Source organism: Mytilus trossulus, unplaced genomic scaffold (genome assembly GCF_036588685.1).
Source record: "Mytilus trossulus isolate FHL-02 unplaced genomic scaffold, PNRI_Mtr1.1.1.hap1 h1tg000024l__unscaffolded, whole genome shotgun sequence".
Classification (NCBI taxonomy): domain Eukaryota; kingdom Metazoa; phylum Mollusca; class Bivalvia; order Mytilida; family Mytilidae; genus Mytilus; species Mytilus trossulus.
The window spans coordinates 208,455-232,760 of NW_026963290.1; the positions used below are offsets into that span (position 1 = coordinate 208,455).

Below are 24,306 nucleotides of genomic sequence, written 5' to 3' on the forward strand. Positions count from 1 at the left end.
GTTTATATATACTTTATAGAACTGTTTCTAAAATCTAATCTTGGCTTTTTTTTTGTGAGAACATTACTGTTGATTCATTAGTATTTGTTGGATACTAATTTTCATAATTTGGCAGGTACAGGTTAAGCATGAATCTAAATGTTTGACAAAAAGTCAATTTTCCATTGGCTTGTATGCAGACTTTTGCAACACCACAAAATTAAATATCCAAGAAAGTATCATTTTTCCTTTATCCACAAAAATTGGAACCCACGAAAATAAATGAATCCACAGTATATTTTTACATGTGTCACTGAACTTTTATGTATGGCTAATTGAGATAAGATATTGCAGATGTCTGGCCATTTTTTTTTAGGTTGTAAGGATTGCATACTTTTAAATTAACACCAAAATAAAGTATTAAAAATTAAATTTGAACCTGAACAGTCCAAGTTAATGGTACTTGGTATCTTGCATACTACCAGACAGGTACAAGTATACCCTTTTTCAATATCAAAATGAAAGTCTTTTATTAAAACTTTTACATTGTCAAAATATATCATTTAAAAGCAAAATCAATATGTAATTATTTCAACTACTGTAGATTCAAAAATATGTTTGAAAAAGAAAAAAAATAGACTTACCTACAAGAAATGAGTTTTTAAAATTGATTTTACTAATGTAGCGTTAAAATGTTTATAAATCAAATAGGTGCAAGTCTCAAAATAATCTACTATGTATTGAATGTTTTAATCACTAGGATTAAACTTAACTAGTCATTTTTCTTTAAAGTGACACATCTTATTGAAGTATGAAACGGTGTTTGTTTAATTTCTCAAGACTTTTTAACAACAAAAACATTCTGATTGGCATTAAAAAACGTGAACAAATAAGTTTGGCACGTTGGACTTTCAAATATAAAATACTGAAGTTAATAAGAAAGAAAGGTAAAGATTACATTGCCACCTGTTGGTATTTAAGTAGAAGACTTACAACTTTAATAGTATCTTGAAATTTAGGGTACTAGAAACTTTGAAAATGGGAAAAACCTTCTATGATTCTTTTAAATATGGATGGTAACTCTCAGAGGCCTAATGTTTAAAGAGTGCTCCACACTTGGCATGTAAGAAACCCTCACCGTCACAACACTTATTTGAGTGGTTAATGGTGAATATTGTTGTACTTGGAATACAAAATGAAAATGATCCAAGTTTGTATAACCAGCAACTCTTTTGACCAAAATACTTACAAACTTCCTGTTAAAATTGATTGCAAGTTATATTGAAATGTGTATGACTTACAAGTATTTTTACTCTTAGGTTTTTATTGTGAAAAGAGCAGCAGATTTATAAGTATTTTAATTGAAGATTTATTGAATTGTGGGAAACAGAAATCAGATTGTTCACTTTCCCATTGTAAGTACTAGGGAATACTTTGTATGAACCCAATATTGAGAATACATATTTATCATATGAACCTAACATTGAGTCTACATATTTATCATGAACCAAACATTGGGTCTACATATTTATCATATGAACCCAACATGAGTCTACATATTTATCATTTGAACCCAATATTGAGTCTCATATTTATCATTTAAAACCAACATGAGTCAACATATTTATCATATGAACCTAAATTGAGTCTACATATTTATCATATGAACCCAATATTGAGTCTAAATATATAATTTATCGTATGAACCTAACATTGAGTCTACATATTTATCATATGAACCTAACATTGAGTCTACATATTTATCATATGAACCCAATATTGAGTCTAAATATATAATTTATCATATGAACCTAACATTGAGTCTACATATCTATCATGATATGAACCCAATATTGAGAATACATATTTATCATATGAACCCAACATTGAGACTACATATTTATCATATGAATCCAACATGAGTCTACATGTTTATCATTTGAACCCAATATTGAGTCTCATATTTATCATATGAAACCAACATGAGTCTACATATTTATCATATGAACCTAACATTGAGTCTACATATTTATCATATGAACCCAATATTGAGTCTAAATATATAATTTATCATATGAACCTAACATTGAGTCTACATATCTATCATGATATGAACCCAATATTGAGACTACATATTTATCATATGAACCCAACATTGAGACTACATATTTATCATATGAACCCAACATTGAGTCTACATATTTATCATATGAATCCAACATGAGTCTACATATTTATCATATGAAACCAACATGAGTCTACATATTTATCATAAGAACCTAACATTGAGTCTACATATTTATCATATGAACCCAATATTGAGACTACATATTTATCATATGAACCCAACATTGAGTCTACATATTTATCATATGAATCCGACATGAGTCTACATATTTATCATATGAACCTCACATTGAGTCTACATATTTATCATATGAACCCAATAATGAGTCTACATATTTATCATATGAACCCAAAATTGAGTCTACATATTTATCATAAGAACCCAACATGAGTCTACATATGAACCCAATATTGAGAATAAATATTTATCATATGAATCCAACATGAGTCTACATATTTATCATATGAATCCAACATGAGTCTACATATTTATCATAAGAATCCAACATTGAGTCTACATATTTATCATAAGAACCCAATATTGAGAATTCATATTTATCATATGAACCCAACATTGAGACTAAATATTTATCATATGAACCCAACATTGAGTCTACATATTTATCATATGAATCCAACATTGAGTCTACATATTTATCATATGAACCCAATATTGAGAATACATATTCATCAAATGAATCCCACATGATTCTACATATTTATCATATGAATCCAACATGAGTCTACATATTTATCATAAGAACCTAACATTGAGTCTACATATTTATCATATGAATCCCACATGATTCTACATATTTATCATATGAATCCAACATGATTCTACATATTTATCATATGAATCCAATATTGAGTCTACATATTTATCATATGAACCCAATATTGAGAATACATATTCATCAAATGAATCCCACATGATTCTACATATTTATCATATGAATCCAACATGAGTCTACATATTTATCATATGAATCCAACATGAGTCTACATATTTATCATATGAACCTAACATTGAGTTAACATATTTATCATATGAATCCCACATGATTCTACATATTTATCATATGAATCCAATATTGAGTCTACATATTTATGTATGATCCCCTATATTGAGACTATATATTTATCGGCTTACTACAAAGCCTCAAATTGATAGGGGAAAAATCTTTCAATGATAAGACTCTCTTATCATCTACTAAAATATACATGTATCCATCTTGAAACAAGATTATTGGAAAATCCCATCACATCTATGGTAACGCACTGATGTATTGCTGTTCTTAAAATTGATCTTTAATGATAACAGAACAATATGGCCATACTTTACAACTGATTTAAATCATATCACTGTATATACCAGCTTTGAATTATGTAATTCAAATCTTACCAACTTTTAATTTTTTAAATGATCACAAAACATTTGAAGACTCAACAATACTGCTATGAAATACTTGAATATGAATCATAAATGAAACTATTGTATGCTAAGAGTTTTTTTAGTTTGAAGATCTATTAAATATCAAATATGTAATTCAATTATAATTCTAATGTATTGTAATAACTGAAGGTATAGTTATCTGAGAGCTTTGAGAATGTGTCTGGGAGATCTAGACATAACGTCATGATTTCTGTAAATGGGCTGTCTATTAACAAGTAGATACCAAATAAAAAGAATATATAGATTTTGTATAAAACTAAATGGGTGGAGAAAAATTATATTGTAATGCTAACACTTGAGATTTTATGTAAAATTATTTACCATAAAAACATTTATCAACGATCATAGGTTAAACAGTTTATGCTTACATTTAAAAGCTATTTAAATGAATCAATTCTTAGATTCATAAAAAAAAAAGGCATAAAAGAATAGGGTTGTTTCTATGATGTAAGGTAGTTAGCTGCAGAATCGTAGCTCTTAGTTCTTATGATATTTAATGATAATTTGAGAACCATAGATCTGCAGCTATAGGGTAAAATTGAGATTAGAAATGGGGAATGTGTCAAAAAGACAACAACCCGACAAAGAGCAGATAACAGCGGAAGGCCTCCAATGGGTCTTCAATGCAGCGAGAAAATCCTGCACCTAGAGGCCTGCTTCAGCTTTTGTGGGGAGTATGCTTCACTTGCAATCTCATCTCTTTATCTTAAGTTTTCAACTAATTCTCATATGAGATAAATGAGATCTATGGCATTTCTGTCATACATCAGCAAATACAGTAACCACAAAATAAAATCAGAAGACAAAACTTTTCACCAGATCTTGTTACACCTTCATGTTTAAATAAAGAAAAGAAAACTTATGTCAGTTGTTTTGCTTGAAGAACTGCCCCCCCCCTTTTTTTCCCACAAAAAAGCAACTTTTCTTACTAAAAACCGATAAACTGATGAAGCACAGTACCATCATATATCTTAGATTTCTTCAAGTTTCTTCATAACTAAGTCTGGAGGGGTCATGAAAAGAGAAAGTTTATAGATAAAGAAATAAATACCCACTATTAAATGAGGGGTACCAGTATTTAAGGATCCAATTGAGGATTTTTTTTAATTTAGAGATCAAACTCTACATTTCAGAAATCACATGGTAAGCAATAATGTTGCAAAGGTATTCCATAAATAAAGAGCAAAATTGTATCCATCAAAAACAGTACAAAAATAATACTACACAACTTATAAATGGTTAAAATATCCTTGCTAAATCTCATTTTAAAGACAACCTTGGAAAATTGAATATCAAATTCCTCTAACAGCAGTCCGCACAAATAAAAAATCTAATATATAGTTCAATATTCGCTTTGAAGCGTTTCTATTAAACGTTAATGGTGCCTATTAAATAAGATTTAAAATTTTAATTTTATAAACCATTGAACTGTGGTACTGAATTTTTTTCTCATGTTTGAATATCAATAAGTACTTGCTGAGAAAGAGTTAATATTAAATACTTATCATTTAAATAAATATGTAAATAAAAATGGCAAATCCAAGATATAAACAATCGACATAGTGAATCAGATTGGATTTTTAACTTGAGCTGATAAATACAGAGATCAATTGGTATAAAACTTGTTTAGGTCTAACCTCCCACTTAAAAAAACAAACATCTCTGCACTAGCTAAAATTTGTAAATCATCTCCTCAAAATGTTGACAATGACAATACTCAGATTTATCCCACATCTGGTCTGTTTAAGTTGGCTTTGATTTTCAATGTACTCAGGCAAGCTTTGGTACACATGTACTACAGAAACCTTAAAGACTGCATATAGTTCATATAATACTTATAATATTGGATTGTTTGTTTGTTGTGCAGGGGAAGGGATTACTTCCTAAAGATGTTACACCTTTCTGCATTGAAATTACAAATTGGCTATAATGACTGGCTTATTTGTACCATCTCTTAGTCAATACCATGAACACAAGTAAGTTCCTTATAATGAAAGACCAATCCACAAAAGGTATTTTCCATTCCAATTACTGGGGGTCATATCAAACATTTACAAGCGCCTGTGCTACTAAACATTGTATAATTTAAAAATATTTCACATTTTATTTATTTAGCCAAGTAACCGCAGAAAAAAATTGATACTTTTTATCTTTACACTATGTCATTGCAATTGACCATGGTAAAGATACTTTGTGTGTAAGGTATCTAAACTTACTTTTGGAACTGGTGGTGTTTTACAACCTTGACTGGCTGGAAAGCCCTCGCACGACCCATATTTATTTTGAAACTACCTATTCTAATGATTATATTGGATAACAATACATTAAAATTAACTGGCAAAGTATTGGATTCTAGAGTAAATTGTTTGTAGTATTACCAACAAAACAAATGTTATTTCTATTACTTATTGTACATGTATAAGGTTCCATTAAGTCAAATATTAGGTCTATATACTATTACTTACTGATGAGCTATACTGTATGACATGCATGTGGCTATGTGTGAACTTAAAATTAAATGTTCAACAAATGACAAATTTCAAAAGGCTTGTCTGCAAAACCATAAAATCAAATATCCACAAACATATATAAGCTTTCCTCAAACCGTGAAAAATGGAACCAACGAAAATAAATGAATTCACAGTATAATAAACATGAATGGATGAACTTACTAAAAATGTTCTGATAGGAACAACTTTCTTAATTTGATGGCACTTTTTGTGTCCAGCGACTAGGATTACTTACTAAATAATGATCTGATGAAATACTTTTTGACGTGTGTTTTGGTGCCATTGACTGGCTGGTATTAGCTCTTTGCTTATGCTGCAGTGGACTTTCATTTCTATTTCTAGGTAATTTTGCAGAGTAGCTCCTGTAATGAGAAAAATTACAAGAGTTGAATTACATTTCATGAAACAATCAGGGAATTCACAGACGTCTTAACTTTGGTTTGTTTCTTAAAATGACAATTCTGTTGTGAAATATCAACAAAAAAAATAAACCCAACGGCACTAGAACATGTGCCAATTCCTTTGACTGTTGCAGTAACATGTTTAACATGTAACATTAGTGGCCCTCTGCTGTTGTCTGCTCTAAGGTCGGGTTGTTGTTGCTTTGACACATTCCCCATTTTCCATTCTCAATTTTATTTATTAGGTAAAAAAAAAATTTAATGGTAGTCCTTGAATTTACATTTCATTAAAAATCAAGATAAAGTGTGAATCATTAGCAAAAAGGGGGTAACCTTGTCCTTGAAGAACAAATCTTTAAAAATATACTTAAAGAAAACAGAAATAAGATTTAAATGACAAGATAGATAAGATCACAGTAAATAATGCCCTGATTTAGATACCAACTAAGTTGTTTATATAAGTCATTTAAAATACCAAACCACTATAGGTAAACTAAGTATGTTGTGTATAATCAGGTGTTAACAGTTAACCTGTTCAGGTATCCACCTTTAATTTCAGAAGTTAAAGGTCAAAAGTCATCTTAGAGATCATGTCAGTATAAGGGACTATAGAAAACTGACATGTCAGCAAGGACTCTGTAAGGCACAGACACAATAATCAATACTAAATAAAATGCAAACAAAACAAAACAATACTGTACTGTAATTGGGGTATGCATTTTTCAGGATTTCGTGTTTTTTAAAGCAACACATGAAATTTAGAGCCAAATGAAATATTTAGTTTTCCCAGAGTTCCAATTTATAAATCTCCAAACCAGGTCATTTTTGGCTCACCATAACTAAGTCATGAAGTGCGACTTACACATGATATCTGGCAGCAGCTGCATCATTAAAAATGTACTGGTATTGGTTTATGATGAAGTCAGGTTCAGGGAAACAAAGATGAAGCCCTACAACATGTCAGCCCTACAACATGTCATATAAAAAAGATGTGGTGTATGATTACCAATGAGACAAGTATCCACAAAAGACCAAAATGACACAAACATTAACAACTATAGGTCACTGTACGGCCTTCAACAATCAGCAAAGCCCATACCGCATAGTCAAATATAAAAGGCCCCGATAAGACAATGTAAATCAATTCAAACGAGAAAACTAAAGGCCTTATTTATGTAAAAAAAATGAACGAAAAAAAAATAAGTAACACATAAACAAACGACAACTACTGAATTACAGACTCCTGACTTGGGACAGGCACATACATATATAGTCTGTTATGCTCATGTTACATGTCTGAGTTTGTGATATAGTTTGTTATAAGGTATGCAGTTTCATAAGCAAAGGCATTTCTCATTTCAACAGCAAATATTTGTCCCCTACCTTAAGATACAATTCAGTGACTAGAATGTTTTGTATAATTTACATGTTTAAGTAATTAACATAAAAATTTCAACATGTGCAATAATACTATCAAAATTTATATAACATATAGGCAACAAAACCAAGTGCCAAAATCTGATTCAAATTGGGATCAACAGATACCTGGATAAGCATATTTAGAAAATTTGATCAGACAGTTAATTTTTGACACCAGTAAAAAATTGATATCATATATTCTACCTAGATATCAAGTTTTTGTAAAATCCGAGAACTTTGAATGCTTACGTAGTTTGTCAGATATTGGTTGACAAACAAATTGTGACACCAGTAATTAATTATGGATATCATGTTCTACATTGATATTAAATTTCATTGAATCCACCCTTTTCAAATATTACATTTTGAAAAAGTGTTCAAGTCCTACTCAAACTTAAGGAAGTTTTGAATTCACAAAATAAGTCTAAAAAATTTAGACGTTTTTTTTTTACAAAAACTTAGTTCTTTTCTCTGACACTTAAATTTACCTAATTTCACAAAAGGATGATAAATACTTAATTTTTGACACTTGGAATACAATTTGACAAAGCATATTCTAAAATATAAAAATAAGAAGATGTGGTATGATTGACAATGAGACATAACTCTCCACCAGAAACCAATAATAACATATTAAGGTTATCAACTATAGGATAATGTTCAGCAAAACCCTTATATAATATAATATAAAAATTTCTTGAAAATCCTAGAACTAAATTTCTCTCTCTCAAAATTAACACAAAAAAATATGCACATCCCTAGAAATAAATGAGTCTCACAAAATTCTTTTCCAGTCTTCTTACTTTCAGAGATCTTGCATTGACAGTATTTAAAAAATATGCGATTTAAAAGAAAATAGTTTTTTTCACCAATAGTCAGTTTGCCAAAATTTGCTATTTCCAATTTAAACCAGATGCTCCGCAGGGCGTAGCTTTATACGACCGCAGAGGTTGAACCCTGAACGGTTGGGGCAAGTATGGACACAACATTCAAGCTGGATTCCGCTCTAAATTTGGATTGTGATTAAATAGTTGACACAGCATAGGTTTCTGACACAGAATGAATGTATTCAAATGAACTTAAAATTTTTGTTTTCTCTTAGAGCAATTCACTATGCTGTTGAATATTAATCCTCTCAAAAAAATGTTTGAAGAAATTTTCTTTTTATTTATGAAATTTCAAATGAGAAAAATTGAACCCAATTTTTTAATCACATCCCCCTTTCCCTTATTCCAAAACTAATTTCAATTAAAATATTCTAATGGAATTTGCAACAATTACTACTCATTTAAATACATCATAAAATATTAAGATGTAAAAAAACTGCTTGTTATCACTGAATGGTAAAGATTATTTAAATTTATCAGTTGGTAGTAAAAAGTGAATATACATTGTATATTGTATATAACAAAGATTTAAGTTGATTCTGGACAAAGAAAGATAACTCCAATTAAAAAAAATTCTTGCAGATATTTCTTGCTTACTATACTGGACAAAGAAAGATAACTCTTAATTAAAAAAAAATTTGCTATTTCACAATATTGTGAAATTAGATATTTCTTGCCATTGCACAATACTGTGCAATTGAAAAGACTTGCTATTGCACAATACTTAATATAATAATTTTAGATCCTGATTTGGACCAACTTGAAAACTGGGCCCATAAACAAAAATCTAAGTACATGTTTAGATTCAGCATATCAAAGAGGCCCAAGAATTTAATTTCTGTTAAAATCAAACTTAGTTTAATTTTGGACCCTTTGCACTTTAATTTAGACCAATTTTAAAACTGGACCAAAAATTAAGAATCTACATACACAGTTAGATTTGGCATATCAAAGAACCCCAATTATTCATTTTTGATGAAATCAAACAATGTTTAATTTTGGACCTCAATTTAGGCCAACTTGAAAACTGGGCCAATAATCAAAAATCTAAGTACATTTTTAGATTCAGCTTATCAAAGAACCCCAAGGCTTCATTTTTTGTTAAAATCAAACTAAGTTTAATTTTGGACCCTTTGGACCTTAATGTAGACCAATTTGAAAACGGGACCAAAAATTAAGAATCTACATACACAGTTAATTTCGGCATATTAAAGAACCCCAATTATTCAATTTTGATGAAATCAAACAAAGTTTAATTTTGGACCCTTTGGGCCCCTTTTTCCTTAACTGTTGGGACCAAAACTCCCAAAATCAATACCAACCTTCCTTTTATAGTCATAAACCTTGTGTTTAAATTTCATAGATTTCTATTTACTTATACTAACGCTATGGTGCGAAAACCAAGAAAAATGCTTATTTGGGTCCCTTTTTGGCCCCTAATTCCTAAACTGTTGGGACCGAAACTCCCAAAATCAATACCAACCTTCCTTTTGTGGTCATAAACATTGTGTTTAAATTTCATTGATTTCTATTTACTTTAACTAAAGTTATTGTGCGAAAACCAAGAATAATGCTTATTTGGGCCCTTATTTGGCCCCTAATTCCTAAACTGTTGAAACCAAAACTCCCAAAATCAATCCCAACCTTTCTTTTGTGGTCATAAACCTTGTGTCAAAATTTCATAGATTTCTATTAACTTAAACTAAAGTTATAATGCGAAAACCAAGAAAATGCTTATTTGGGCCCTTTTTGGCCCCTAATTCCTAAAATGTTGGGACCAAAACTCCCAAAATCAATACCAGCCTTCCTTTTATGGTCATAAACCTTGTGTTAAAATTTCATAGATGTCTATTCACTTTTACTAAAGTTAGAGTGCGAAAACTAAAAGTATTCGGACGACGATGACGACGACGACGACGACGACGCCAACGTGATAGCAATATACGACGAAAATTTTTTCAAAATTTGCGGTCGTATAAAAATGGGCACTACTCCAATGACCCACAACCAAATCCTAACTCTGTCTGTATGTTGCAGTTCTAAACATTGTGTATGAGTTTCCTTGCATAAACATAAAATGCTCGACAACTATGGAAATTTTATTGGCATCGTTATCTTATTTTTATATACTTTTTTTAACAGACCAGTTCTAGGAATCAAATCCTTGATACTGGTCCTAATAATACTAGCCATTTCATGTTTTCACACCTCTATAATGATTCAAAACATCACGAAAATTATGATCAACTTACCTTTCTTAAATTAGACAAACTGTCTAAGTATTGTGAATTAAAAATTATCCAAATCACAAAGATAATGATGGCAAACGATGCACATTTATCTAATATTAAAAACACTATCGGACGGAAGTGAAATTTTCCAATAAACATGGAATCATTTAAAATATTGTAATATTGTAATGTAACATCAATTTACATTTATTAGATATTCTCCCTGGATACCTAATAACTAATAAATCAAGGATACTTAGTGCAATGCTGTACACTAAGTAAATTGTTAACAGCAATAGAGTGCAATAAAGTATATTATCCACGTTAAAAAAAAAATTAAAAAAAATATGTGATTTAAAAGAAAATAGTTTTTTTCACCAATAGTCAGTTTGCCAAAATTTGCTATTTCCAATTTAAAAAATGGGCACTACTCCAATGACCCACAACCCAATCCTAAATCCGTCTGTATGTTGCAGTTCTAAACATTGTGTATGAGTTTCCTTGCATAAACATAAAATGCTCGACAACTATGGAAATTTTATTGGCATCGTTATCTTATTTTTATATACTTTTTTAACAGACCAGTTCTAGGAATCAAATCTTTGATACTCAGGTCCTAATAATACTAGCCATTTCATGTTAATAGACAATTTCAAGAAATTGATCAAGAATCCCTATAGTACATTTTATCACTTATATTTATGCGACAAATTGTAATGTAAGCTTCAAAATTCAGTACAGCTATCACATTTACAGAAAGAAGTTTAGACTTGTCTTTTGTTTGTGTTAATGCCTGTTTCGTCGCCATCGATATTAATCATGACAGTCAGTTTTTAGTTTTGGCTGGAGAGAATAACAGACCTACAACAGGAAAACTAACAATTGTACTTGGAGAGAACCACAGACATTCAACATGAAAACTAACAATTGTACTTGGAGAGAACCACAAACCTACAACAGGAAAACTAACAATTGTACTTGAAGAGAACCACAGACATTCAACATGAAAACTAACAATTGTACTTGGAGAGAACCACAAACCTACAACAGGAAAACTAACAATTGTACTTGGAGAGAACCACAGACCTACAACAGGAAAACTAACAATTGTACTTGGAGAGAACCACAGACATTCAACATGAAAACTAACAATTGTACCTGGAGAGAACCACAAACCTACAACAGAAAAACTAACAATTGTACTTGGAGAGAACCACAAACCTACAACAGGAAAACTAACAATTGTACTTGGAGAGAACCACAAACCTACAACAGGAAAACTAACAATTGTACTTGGAGAGAACAACAAACATTCAACATGAAAACTAGCAATTGTACTTGGAGAGAACAACAAACATTCAACATGAAAACTAACAATTGTACTTGGAGAGAACCACAGACATTCAACATGAAAACTAACAATTGTACCTGGAGAGAACCACAAACCTACAACAGGAAAACTAACAATTGTACTTAGAGAGGACCACAGACCTACAACAGGAAAACTAACAATTGTACTTGGAGAGATCCACAGACATTCAACATGAAAACTAGCAATTGTACTTAGAGAGAACCACAGACCTACAACAGGAAAACTAACAATTGTACTGGGAGAGAACCACAGACATTCAACAGGAAAACTAGCAATTGTACTTAGAGAGAACCAGACATTCAACATGAAAACTAACAATTGTACTTGGAGAGAACCACAGACATTCAACATGAAAACTAACAATTGTACTTTGAGAGAACCACAGACCTACAACAGGAAAACTAACAATTGTACTTGGAGAGAACCACAGACATTCAACATGAAAACTAACAATTGTACCTGGAGAGAACCACAAACCTACAACAGGAAAACTAACAATTGTACTTGGAGAGGACCACAGACCTACAACAGGAAAACTAACAATTGTACTTGGAGAGATCCACAGACATTCAACATGAAAACTAGCAATTGTACTTAGAGAGAACCACAGACCTACAACAGGAAAACTAACAATTGTACTGGGAGAGAACCACAGACATTCAACAGGAAAACTAGCAATTGTACTTAGAGAGAACCAGACTTTCAACATGAAAACTAACAATTGTACTTGGAGAGAACCACAGACATTCAACATGAAAACTAACAATTGTACTTTGAGAGAACCACAGACCTACAACAGGAAAACTAACAATTGTACTTGGAGAGAACCACAGACATACAACAGGAAAACTAACAATTGTACTTGGAGAGAACAACAAACATTCAACATGAAAACAAGCAATTGTACTGGGAGAGAACCACAGATATTCAACAGGAAAACAAGCAATTGTACTTGGAGAAAACCACAGACATTCAACATGAAAACTAACAATTGTACTTGGAGAGAACCACAAACCTACAACAGGAAAACAAACAATTGTACTTGGAGAGAACCACAGACATTCAACATGAAAACTAACAATTGTACTTAAAGAGAACCACAAACCTACAACAGAAAAACTAACAATTGTACTTGGAGAGAACCACAGACATTCAACATGAAAACTAACAATTGTACTTGGGGAGAACCACAGACCTTCAACATGAAAACTAGCAATTGTACTGGGAGAGAACCACAGACATTCAACAGGAAAACTAGCAATTGTACTTAGAGAGAACCAGACATTCAACAGGAAAACTAGCAATCGTACTTGGAGAGAATCACAGACATTCAACATGAAAACTAACAATTGTACTTGGAGAGAACCACAGAATTCAACAGGAAAACTAACAATTGTACTTGGAGAGAACCACAGACCTACAACAGGAAAACTAACAATTGTACTTGGAGAGAACAACAAACATTCAACATGAAAACAAGCAATTGTACTGGGAGAGAACCACAAACCTACAACATGAAAACTAACAATTGTACTTGGAGAGAACCACAGACATTCAACAGGAAAACTAGCAATTGTACTTGGAGAGAACCACATACATTCAACATGCAAACTAACAATTGTACTTGGAGAGAACAACAAACCTACAACAGGAAAACTAACAATTGTACTTGGAGAGAACCACAGACATTCAACATGAAAACTAACAATTGTACTTGGAGAGAACCACAAACCTACAACAGGAAAACTAACAATTGTACTTGGAGAGAACCACAGACATTCAACATGAAAACTAACAATTGTACTTGGAGAGAACTACAAACCTACAACAGGAAAACTAACAATTGTACTTGGAGAGAACCACAGACCTACAACAGGAAAACTAACAATTGTACTTGGAGAGATCCACAGACATTCAACACGAAAACTAGCAATTGTACTTGGAGAATACCACAGACCTTCAACATGAAAACTAGCAATTGTACTGGGAGAGAACCACAGACATTCAACAGGAAAACTAGCAATTGTACTTAGAGAGAACCAGACATTCAACAGGAAAACTAGCAATCGTACTTGGAGAGAACCACAGACATTCAACATGAAAACTAACAATTGTACTTGGAGAGAACCACAGACATTCAACAGGAAAACTAACAATTGTACTTGGAGAGAACCACAGACCTACAACAGGAAAACTAACAATTGTACTTGCAGAGAACAACAAACATTCAATATGAAAACTAACAATTGTACTTGGAGAGAACCACAGACATTCAACAGGAAAACTAACAATTGTACTTGGAGAGAACAACAAACATTCAACATGAATACTAACAATTGTACTGGGAGAGAACCACAGACATTCAACAGGAAAACTAGCAATTGTACTTGGAGAGGACCACAAACATTCAACAGGAAAACTAACAATTGTACTTGGAGAGAACAACAAACATTCAACATGAATACTAACAATTGTACTGGGAGAGAACCACAGACATTCAACAGGAAAACTAGCAATTGTACTTGGAGAGAACCACAGACATTCAACATGAAAACTAACAATTGTACTTGGAGAGAACCACCAACCTACAACAGGAAAACGAACAATTGTACTTGGAGAGAACCACAGACATTCAACATGAAAACTAACAATTGTACTTGGAGAGAACCACAAACCTACAACAGAAAAACTAACAATTGTACTTGGAGAGAACCACAGACATTCAACAGGAAAACTAGCAATTGTACTTAGAGAGAACCAGACATTCAACAGGAAAACTAGCAATCGTACTTGGAGAGAACCACAGACATTCAATATGAAAACTAACAATTGTACTTGAAGAGAACCACAGACATTCAACAGGAAAACTAGCAATTGTACTTGGAGAGAACCACATACATTCAACATGAAAACTAACAATTGTACTTGGAGAGAACCACAGACATTCAACAGGAAAACTAACAATTGTACTTGGAGAGAACAACAAACCTACAACAGGAAAACTAACAATTGTACTTGGAGAGAACCACAGACATTCAACATGAAAACTAACAATTGTACTTGGAGAGAACCACAAACCTACAACAGGAAAACTAACAATTGTACTTGGAGAGAACCACAGACATTCAACATGAAAACTAACAATTGTACTTGGAGAGAACTACAAACCTACAACAGGAAAACTAACAATTGTACTTGGAGATAAACCACAGACCTACAACAGGAAAACTAACAATTGTACTTGGAGAATACCACAGACCTTCAACATGAAAACTAGCAATTGTACTGGGAGAGAACCACAGACATTCAACAGGAAAACTAGCAATTGTACTTGGAGAGAACAACAAACATTCAACATGAAAACTAACAATTGTACTTGGAGAGAACCACAGACATTCAACAGGAAAACTAGCAATTGTACTTGGAGAATACCACAGACCTTCAACATGAAAACTAGCAATTGTACTGGGAGAGAACCACAGACATTCAACAGGAAAACTAGCAATTGTACTTGGAGAGAACAACAAACATTCAACATGAAAACTAACAATTGTACTTGGAGAGAACCACAGACATTCAACAGGAAAACTAGCAATTGTACTTGGAGAGAACCACAGACATTCAACATGAAAACTAACAATTGTACTTGGAGAGAACCACAAACCTACAACAGAAAAACTAACAATTGTACTTGGAGAGAACCACAGACATTCAACATGAAAACTAACAATTGTACTTGGAGAGAACCACAGACCTTCAACATGAAAACTAGCAATTGCACTGGGAGAGAACCACAGACATTCAACAGGAAAACTAGCAATTGTACTTAGAGAGAACCAGACATTCAACAGGAAAACTAGCAATCGTACTTGGAGAGAACCACAGACATTCAACATGAAAACTAACTATTGTACTTGGAGAGAACCACAGACATTCAACAGGAAAACTAACAATTGTACTTGGAGAGAACCACAGACCTACAACAGGAAAACTAACAATTGTACTTGGAGAGAACAACAAACATTCAATATGAAAACTAGCAATTGTACTTGGAGAGAACCACAAACCTACAACAGGAAAACGAACAATTGTACTTGGAGGGAACCACAGACATTCAACATGAAAACTAACAATTGTACTTAAAGAGAACCACAAACCTACAACAGAAAAACTAACAATTGTACTTGGAGAGAACCACAGACATTCAACATGAAAACTAACAATTGTACTTGGGGAGAACCACAGACCTTCAACATGAAAACTAGCAATTGTACTGGGAGAGAACCACAGACATTCAACAGGAAAACTAGCAATTGTACTTAGAGAGAACCAGACATTCAACAGGAAAACTAGCAATCGTACTTGGAGAGAATCACAGACATTCAACAGGAAAACTAACAATTGTACTTGGAGAGAACCACAGAATTCAACAGGAAAACTAACAATTGTACTTGGAGAGAACCACAGACATTCAACATGAAAACTAACAATTGTACTTGGAGAGAAACACAAACCTACAACAGGAAAACGAACAATTGTACTTGGAGAGAACCACAGACATTCAACATGAAAACTAACAATTGTACTTAAAGAGAACCACAAACCTACAACAGAAAAACTAACAATTGTACTTGGAGAGAACCACAGACATTCAACATGAAAACTAACAATTGTACTTGGGGAGAACCACAGACCTTCAACATGAAAACTAGCAATTGTACTGGGAGAGAACCACAGACATTCAACAGGAAAACTAGCAATTGTACTTAGAGAGAACCAGACATTCAACAGGAAAACTAGCAATCGTACTTGGAGAGAATCACAGACATTCAACATGAAAACTAACAATTGTACTTGGAGAGAACCACAGAATTCAACAGGAAAACTAACAATTGTACTTGGAGAGAACCACAGACCTACAACAGGAAAACTAACAATTGTACTTGGAGAGAACAACAAACATTCAACATGAAAACAAGCAATTGTACTGGGAGAGAACCACAAACCTACAACATGAAAACTAACAATTGTACTTGGAGAGAACCACAGACATTCAACAGGAAAACTAGCAATTGTACTTGGAGAGAACCACATACATTCAACATGCAAACTAACAATTGTACTTGGAGAGAACAACAAACCTACAACAGGAAAACTAACAATTGTACTTGGAGAGAACCACAGACATTCAACATGAAAACTAACAATTGTACTTGGAGAGAACCACAAACCTACAACAGGAAAACTAACAATTGTACTTGGAGAGAACCACAGACATTCAACATGAAAACTAACAATTGTACTTGGAGAGAACTACAAACCTACAACAGGAAAACTAACAATTGTACTTGGAGAGAACCACAGACCTACAACAGGAAAACTAACAATTGTACTTGGAGAGATCCACAGACATTCAACACGAAAACTAGCAATTGTACTTGGAGAATACCACAGACCTTCAACATGAAAACTAGCAATTGTACTGGGAGAGAACCACAGACATTCAACAGGAAAACTAGCAATTGTACTTAGAGAGAACCAGACATTCAACAGGAAAACTAGCAATCGTACTTGGAGAGAACCACAGACATTCAACATGAAAACTAACAATTGTACTTGGAGAGAACCACAGACATTCAACAGGAAAACTAACAATTGTACTTGGAGAGAACCACAGACCTACAACAGGAAAACTAACAATTGTACTTGCAGAGAACAACAAACATTCAATATGAAAACTAACAATTGTACTTGGAGAGAACCACAGACATTCAACAGGAAAACTAACAATTGTACTTGGAGAGAACAACAAACATTCAACATGAATACTAACAATTGTACTGGGAGAGAACCACAGACATTCAACAGGAAAACTAGCAATTGTACTTGGAGAGGACCACAAACATTCAACAGGAAAACTAACAATTGTACTTGGAGAGAACAACAAACATTCAACATGAATACTAACAATTGTACTGGGAGAGAACCACAGACATTCAACAGGAAAACTAGCAATTGTACTTGGAGAGAACCACAGACATTCAACATGAAAACTAACAATTGTACTTGGAGAGAACCACCAACCTACAACAGGAAAACGAACAATTGTACTTGGAGAGAACCACAGACATTCAACATGAAAACTAACAATTGTACTTGGAGAGAACCACAAACCTACAACAGAAAAACTAACAATTGTACTTGGAGAGAACCACAGACATTCAACAGGAAAACTAGCAATTGTACTTAGAGAGAACCAGACATTCAACAGGAAAACTAGCAATCGTACTTGGAGAGAACCACAGACATTCAATATGAAAACTAACAATTGTACTTGAAGAGAACCACAGACATTCAACAGGAAAACTAACAATTGTACTTGGAGAGAACCACAGACATTCAACAGGAAAACTAACAATTGTACTTGGAGAGAACTACAAACCTACAACAGGAAAACTAACAATTGTACTTGGAGAGAACTACAAACCTACAACAGGAAAACTAACAATTGTACTTGGAGAGAACCACAGACCTACAACAGGAAAACTAACAATTGTACTTGGAGAGAACAACAAACATTCAACATGAAAACTAACAATTGTACTGGGAGAGAACCACAGACATTCAACAGGAAAACTAACAATTGTACTTGGAGAGAACCACAGACATTCAACATGAAAACTAACAATTGTACTTGGAGAGAACCACAGACATTCAACAGGAAAACTAGCAATTGTACTTGGAGAGAACCACAGACATTCAACATGAAAACTAACAATTGTACTTGGAGAGAACCACAAACCTACAACAGGAAAACGAACAATTGTACTTGGAGAGAACCACAGACATTCAACATGAAAACTAACAATTGTACTTGGGGAGAACCACAGACCTTCAACATGAAAACTAGCAATTGTACTGGGAGAGAACCACAGACATTCAACAGGAAAACTAGCAATTGTACTTAGAGAGAACCAGACATTCAACAGGAAAACTAGCAATCGTACTTGGAGAGAACCACAGACATTCAACATGAAAACTAACAATTGTACTTGGAGAGAACCACAGACATTCAACATGAAAACTAGCAATTGTACTTAGAGAGAACCAGACATTCAACAGGAAAACTAGCAATCATACTTGGAGAGAACCACAGACATTCAACATGAAAACTAACAATTGTACTTGGAGAGAACCACAGACATTCAACAGGAAAACTAACAATTGTACTGGGAGAGAACCACAGACCTACAACAGGAAAACTAACAATTGTACTTGGAGAGAACCACAAACATTCAACATGAAAACTAGCAATTGTACTGGGAGAGAACCACAGACATTTTACAGGAAAACTAGCTATTGTACTTTGAGAGAACCACAAACATTCAACATGAAAACTAGCAATTGTACTTAGAGAGAACCAGACATTCAACAGGAAAACTAGCAATCGTACTTGGAGAGAACCATAGACCTTCAACATGAAAACTAACAATTGTACCTGGAGAGAACCACAGACATTCAACAGGAAAACTAACAATTGTAATTGGAGAGAACCACAGACCTACAACAGGAAAACTAGCAATTGTACCGGGAAGAAACCAACAACCTTCAACCGGAAAACTAACAATCCTTGTCAAAGATCAAAATCAAAAACACCTCACCACAAGCTGGGTTTAAACTCATAACCTGAAAGTTGACAGGCAACTTATCACTTCATCTTGAAATTAAAAGCAGATATTTTACATAAAAAATACCAGTTACTTTAAATTGTAAAGCCATATGGCTGGTAGGCGGATAAAGTACAAAACATCAAAGTTTGACAGGAGTTTAAAGGTAATTCCCAGACAATTTAAATTTTAAAAAAATCTTCAGTGTTTATCATGTTCAAATGAAGTTAATTAATTTTTTAGTGTATTTGAACTAATTGGTTTATTCCCAACAATGTTTACAGATTACTATCAGTAAAATCACTGTTATCTGACTCTGCTTATTTATATAAAAGGTCTTGATGATTAAAACACCAAACCAAAACAAACTGAATGGGTTATAGTAACATGTCAATTGGTATATAAAAAGTCACATGGTTTGCTTCTAGGTTTCATTTTAAACTTTTCTTTTTAAATCTTGCGTTAAAGTAAATATGTCATTCAGTTACATAGATTTTTTTTTCTCTTTGTAACTTAACAAAAACAAATTACAGTTTGCAGTTTAATTTTACTATCAAATTCAATTTTTTTACTGCAAGAAAACTATGTTACAGTAAACCTACACGTCACAAAATTATATTCAAAAATCAATGTTTTCCGTGAAGCTCCTGAATCAGCGGTTTGGTAAATTTTCTTCCAATGTACACTGCCTTTACTGGAGGCCCTCTTTTCACAATGCTATTGAATTTTAATTCATAAAATGTTACTAATACAAGGATTTGTATAGCAAGTATAGTGACTATACAAAACTTCCAATATATAAAGTGATTAAAATAATACACAAAAGGAATTGTACTTGACTAATATTTTAAAATTCTTATTCTAAAGTACAGACTGCCTCTTTCAACAAGAGCATTAAATTTCTTTTTAACCTTTTATTTTTATGTTAAGTTAACATTGCCAAAAAACACCAAAAGAAAATAAGATTACAACCTATTCTCCAAATAGCATGACTGTAACAATTACATTAATTCTGTTTTTCAATACCCCATGTTATAATCAGTTAAACCATTTATAATTATTCTTCCCTTACATGCTTCATACATTAAAAAGAACTATTTAACAATTATGAATGGTGTTAGATTTCTTTTTTTCATAAATATCTGTAAAATATTCTCAGGTTTTAAATGATAAAAATTATAACTTACATTATGTAAATGTTAATCCTATCTATATACAGAGTATGTAAACAAGCCTCATAGTCACAAGCATGGGGGATATTAGAAGTCGGTTTAATATGACTGCTGCCAATAAGCCTCCGCCAGACAATGGTAAATGTTTGAATTTAAAATACCAATAAGAAATTTAAATGGCTTTTTAACAGATGTAAAGCAGATATAAAGGTTGATCAATTTTTCAATATATTGCAATGACTTGAATCATTAATCGTGAAGGGAAAAAAAAGTCACAGATAAAATAACTCCATTTAAATTTTTTTCAAACTTATTGACATTGATCGTTGGTACACGTAAAAGCACTCATGGAAAAGTGTCATGCACAACATAGTTTACAAGATATCTTGCAGTACCAACCTGAACAGACATAAAGAAATGATTATTCATTTTTCACCAAACAAACAACAAAAATTATAAATATGTTGAACAAATAAATTAACTTAAAAAAACTAAATAATAAAACTTTAATTACAAATAATTTATAAAATAATTGCAGGTAATAGTTTAAATGCAGAAAATGACATAAACTTTGCTTGTAATAATATATAAATTTCCACACTGTATGAATAAAAAAAAAGATGTGGTTTATTTGCCAATGAGCCAACTTATAATCCACTGAAATTCAAATGCAGTGGATGTTATTGTATAATTACACTTTTGTATCAAAGTCCTTACTAACCTTTTACAAAACTTTAAGTAAAAATGGCTTATATGTTACATGTTTCAGAGCACCAGAAAAATGCACAACAAAGAGTTATTTCATAAATATGGTGAATATTATCTATTATTGAAAACCAATTGCACTAACAAACTTGTTCATCATCCATAGCTTAATTGCAGCCATATTGAATAAAAGCCAGATTTTAAGGATAGAGGTGGGAAAAGTATGATGGTACCATAAATCCTATGCATGTTTCCAAGCAAAAGTTCTGTATCAAGAAGTTTTTCCGTATTTTTCAAATCATTTTCACCGCTATTATAAAAATCTGCCACTTATTCAATATGGCTGCACTAACTGTGAAAGGGTCTATTTGTATAATAGAAACCTAACATAGGGTTTAATTGGAAGTTCTAATACTATTTTGGTTGATAGTCCCTAGTTGAAGATCCAGTGGCAAATACTTCATACATTTATATTTAAAGACAATTTAATGAAATGCAATAATGAATTTTTTTTTAAACAAACAAGGTAAAATCAATTAAAGAACTGAAATATGTCCAATTAAAAGTATTAAAGTGAATATAGAAAAATGGACAATTATTCAAAAACAAAAACGTAATATAAGCAAGCACTGAGAGAGAAAAGATGAATAAATACAGTCTCACAAACTTTACCAAAAAATTAAGTTTGTAAATTAAGTTTCATGAAAAATTCTACCAAATGTTTAGACTATTTGTTATTGTTATATCACATACACAGGTGAGGTCACCATATTTGTTTACTCCACTATACACAGGTCCCCATATTTTTTTACTCCACTATCATGGCATTGAGACTACAATGAACTTTCAGTTTAGGTAAAAATTAAAGGGGAGACCATTACGAAAAGAATAATTTATCAGCGCCTTTCTTCAAGCTTTCATATGCCTGTACAAAAAAGTTATGCATTGAACTAAAAAATCTTAATGATTGTGAAAGTGACATGTTCACCACATAGTCTAGAATGATAATAAGCATACCTGCCAATTGTCACTATTTGCTGGGGATTTCCCCCATGGAGGCTCCCAAATTGAAATTTTGAAAGAGCAATTTTGTCCACAATTTTAAACAAAACAAGTACTTTTACAAAGACATAAGACTTGTAAAAGTATGAAGAAGCCAAAAAACAACATTAAAATGTATTTGAAGTCCCCCCCTGACGATTTTTTAGGACTATGGCAGCCATCTTGCAAGCAAAACCCCAATGTACTTTAAAAAGTGGGCAGGTATGAATAAAGAAACTGAAAAAGACACATCTCAAAATTGATTTAATTGTATAACAAGAATGTTAAAATTTTCAGCATATACTAGAACACACCTGTGATATCGCGGGTCCTTGACTGAGTTAAAGTATATAACTATGCGTAAGCCTTATTTTAGTACTAGTATTGTCATCTTATAAAGTCGTGCCGATTATAAGATACACAGTTTTCTCTGCTTTCAAATCTTTCTGTTTCAACCCTTCGACCTGGAACTTTTCAATTATTGGTAATAGTCAGGTCCTGGAATTGAGTATTTTTCAATCAACAGTATTGTCCAATAAAGTTCAATTCTTTGATTTGCTGTTTTACGTCATGCCGGATAACAAATTGAAAACTGTACCTTATTAAGGTGGTACCTAACACTACAGGGAGATAACTCTGTAAACTCAGCTTAATGTTTTAATTACGTTGTGTTGTAAAGGGAATATTAAGCTTCTCAATGATCAAAATTGGTGTTTGTCAAACTGCTATATAACCAGTGTAATTTTTCTGATTAAACGGTTGGTTCAATTTTTTTGATTTTTTTATATTTTTGTCAAAGGGTCAAAGTAAATACTTTGTCAAAATTTTAAAAAAATTAAACGAGCCAAATTAATTTTAGTTCAGGTGTTAGGTACCACCTTAATACGCCTTATTTTAAGTCCAAATTTTTAGTATTCGTATTGATATTTTAGAAAGTCTTACTAATTAAAAAACTACAATAGGGAACAATTTTACAATGATTGAATTTAGTTGTGTTGACCCTGTAATTATGACCCCTGTATATAGCAAAATCAAATACACCGTTTGGTGGTGCGCCTGTCAGATGCGGAACGTACAGATAAGGTTAGGTAACAGCTAGGTGAATATACTATTGGTATCGGTATCGGATTCGACCGGGAACTTGTTAATTATTGGCAATATTAATTATGTGGAAAACAAAAGGGTCTGGAGTGGTGTAATTTTTAATCTACACCATGGTCCTATATTAGCTATATATAAAGTTGAATTCTTTGATTTGTCGTTTTTACCCGAAGCCGGCTGATAAATTGGACCTCGTAATTTTAGTATTATAGATAAGCTTTTGCCATCAATGTCACCT

At 32.4% G+C, this 24,306-nt stretch overlaps 1 protein-coding gene across 2 annotated transcripts in view; it reads right to left on the reverse strand.

Moving 5' to 3' along the window:
• Positions 1-24,306, reverse strand: part of LOC134699004 (aspartic and glutamic acid-rich protein-like) — a 44,693-nt gene that overhangs the window by 16,488 nt on the left and 3,899 nt on the right. For both annotated transcript variants that reach the window (XM_063560695.1, XM_063560694.1), the window contains exon 4: positions 6,308-6,434. In XM_063560695.1, coding sequence (XP_063416765.1) covers positions 6,308-6,434 — 127 coding nt within the window. The remainder of the gene's footprint in view (positions 1-6,307; positions 6,435-24,306) is intronic.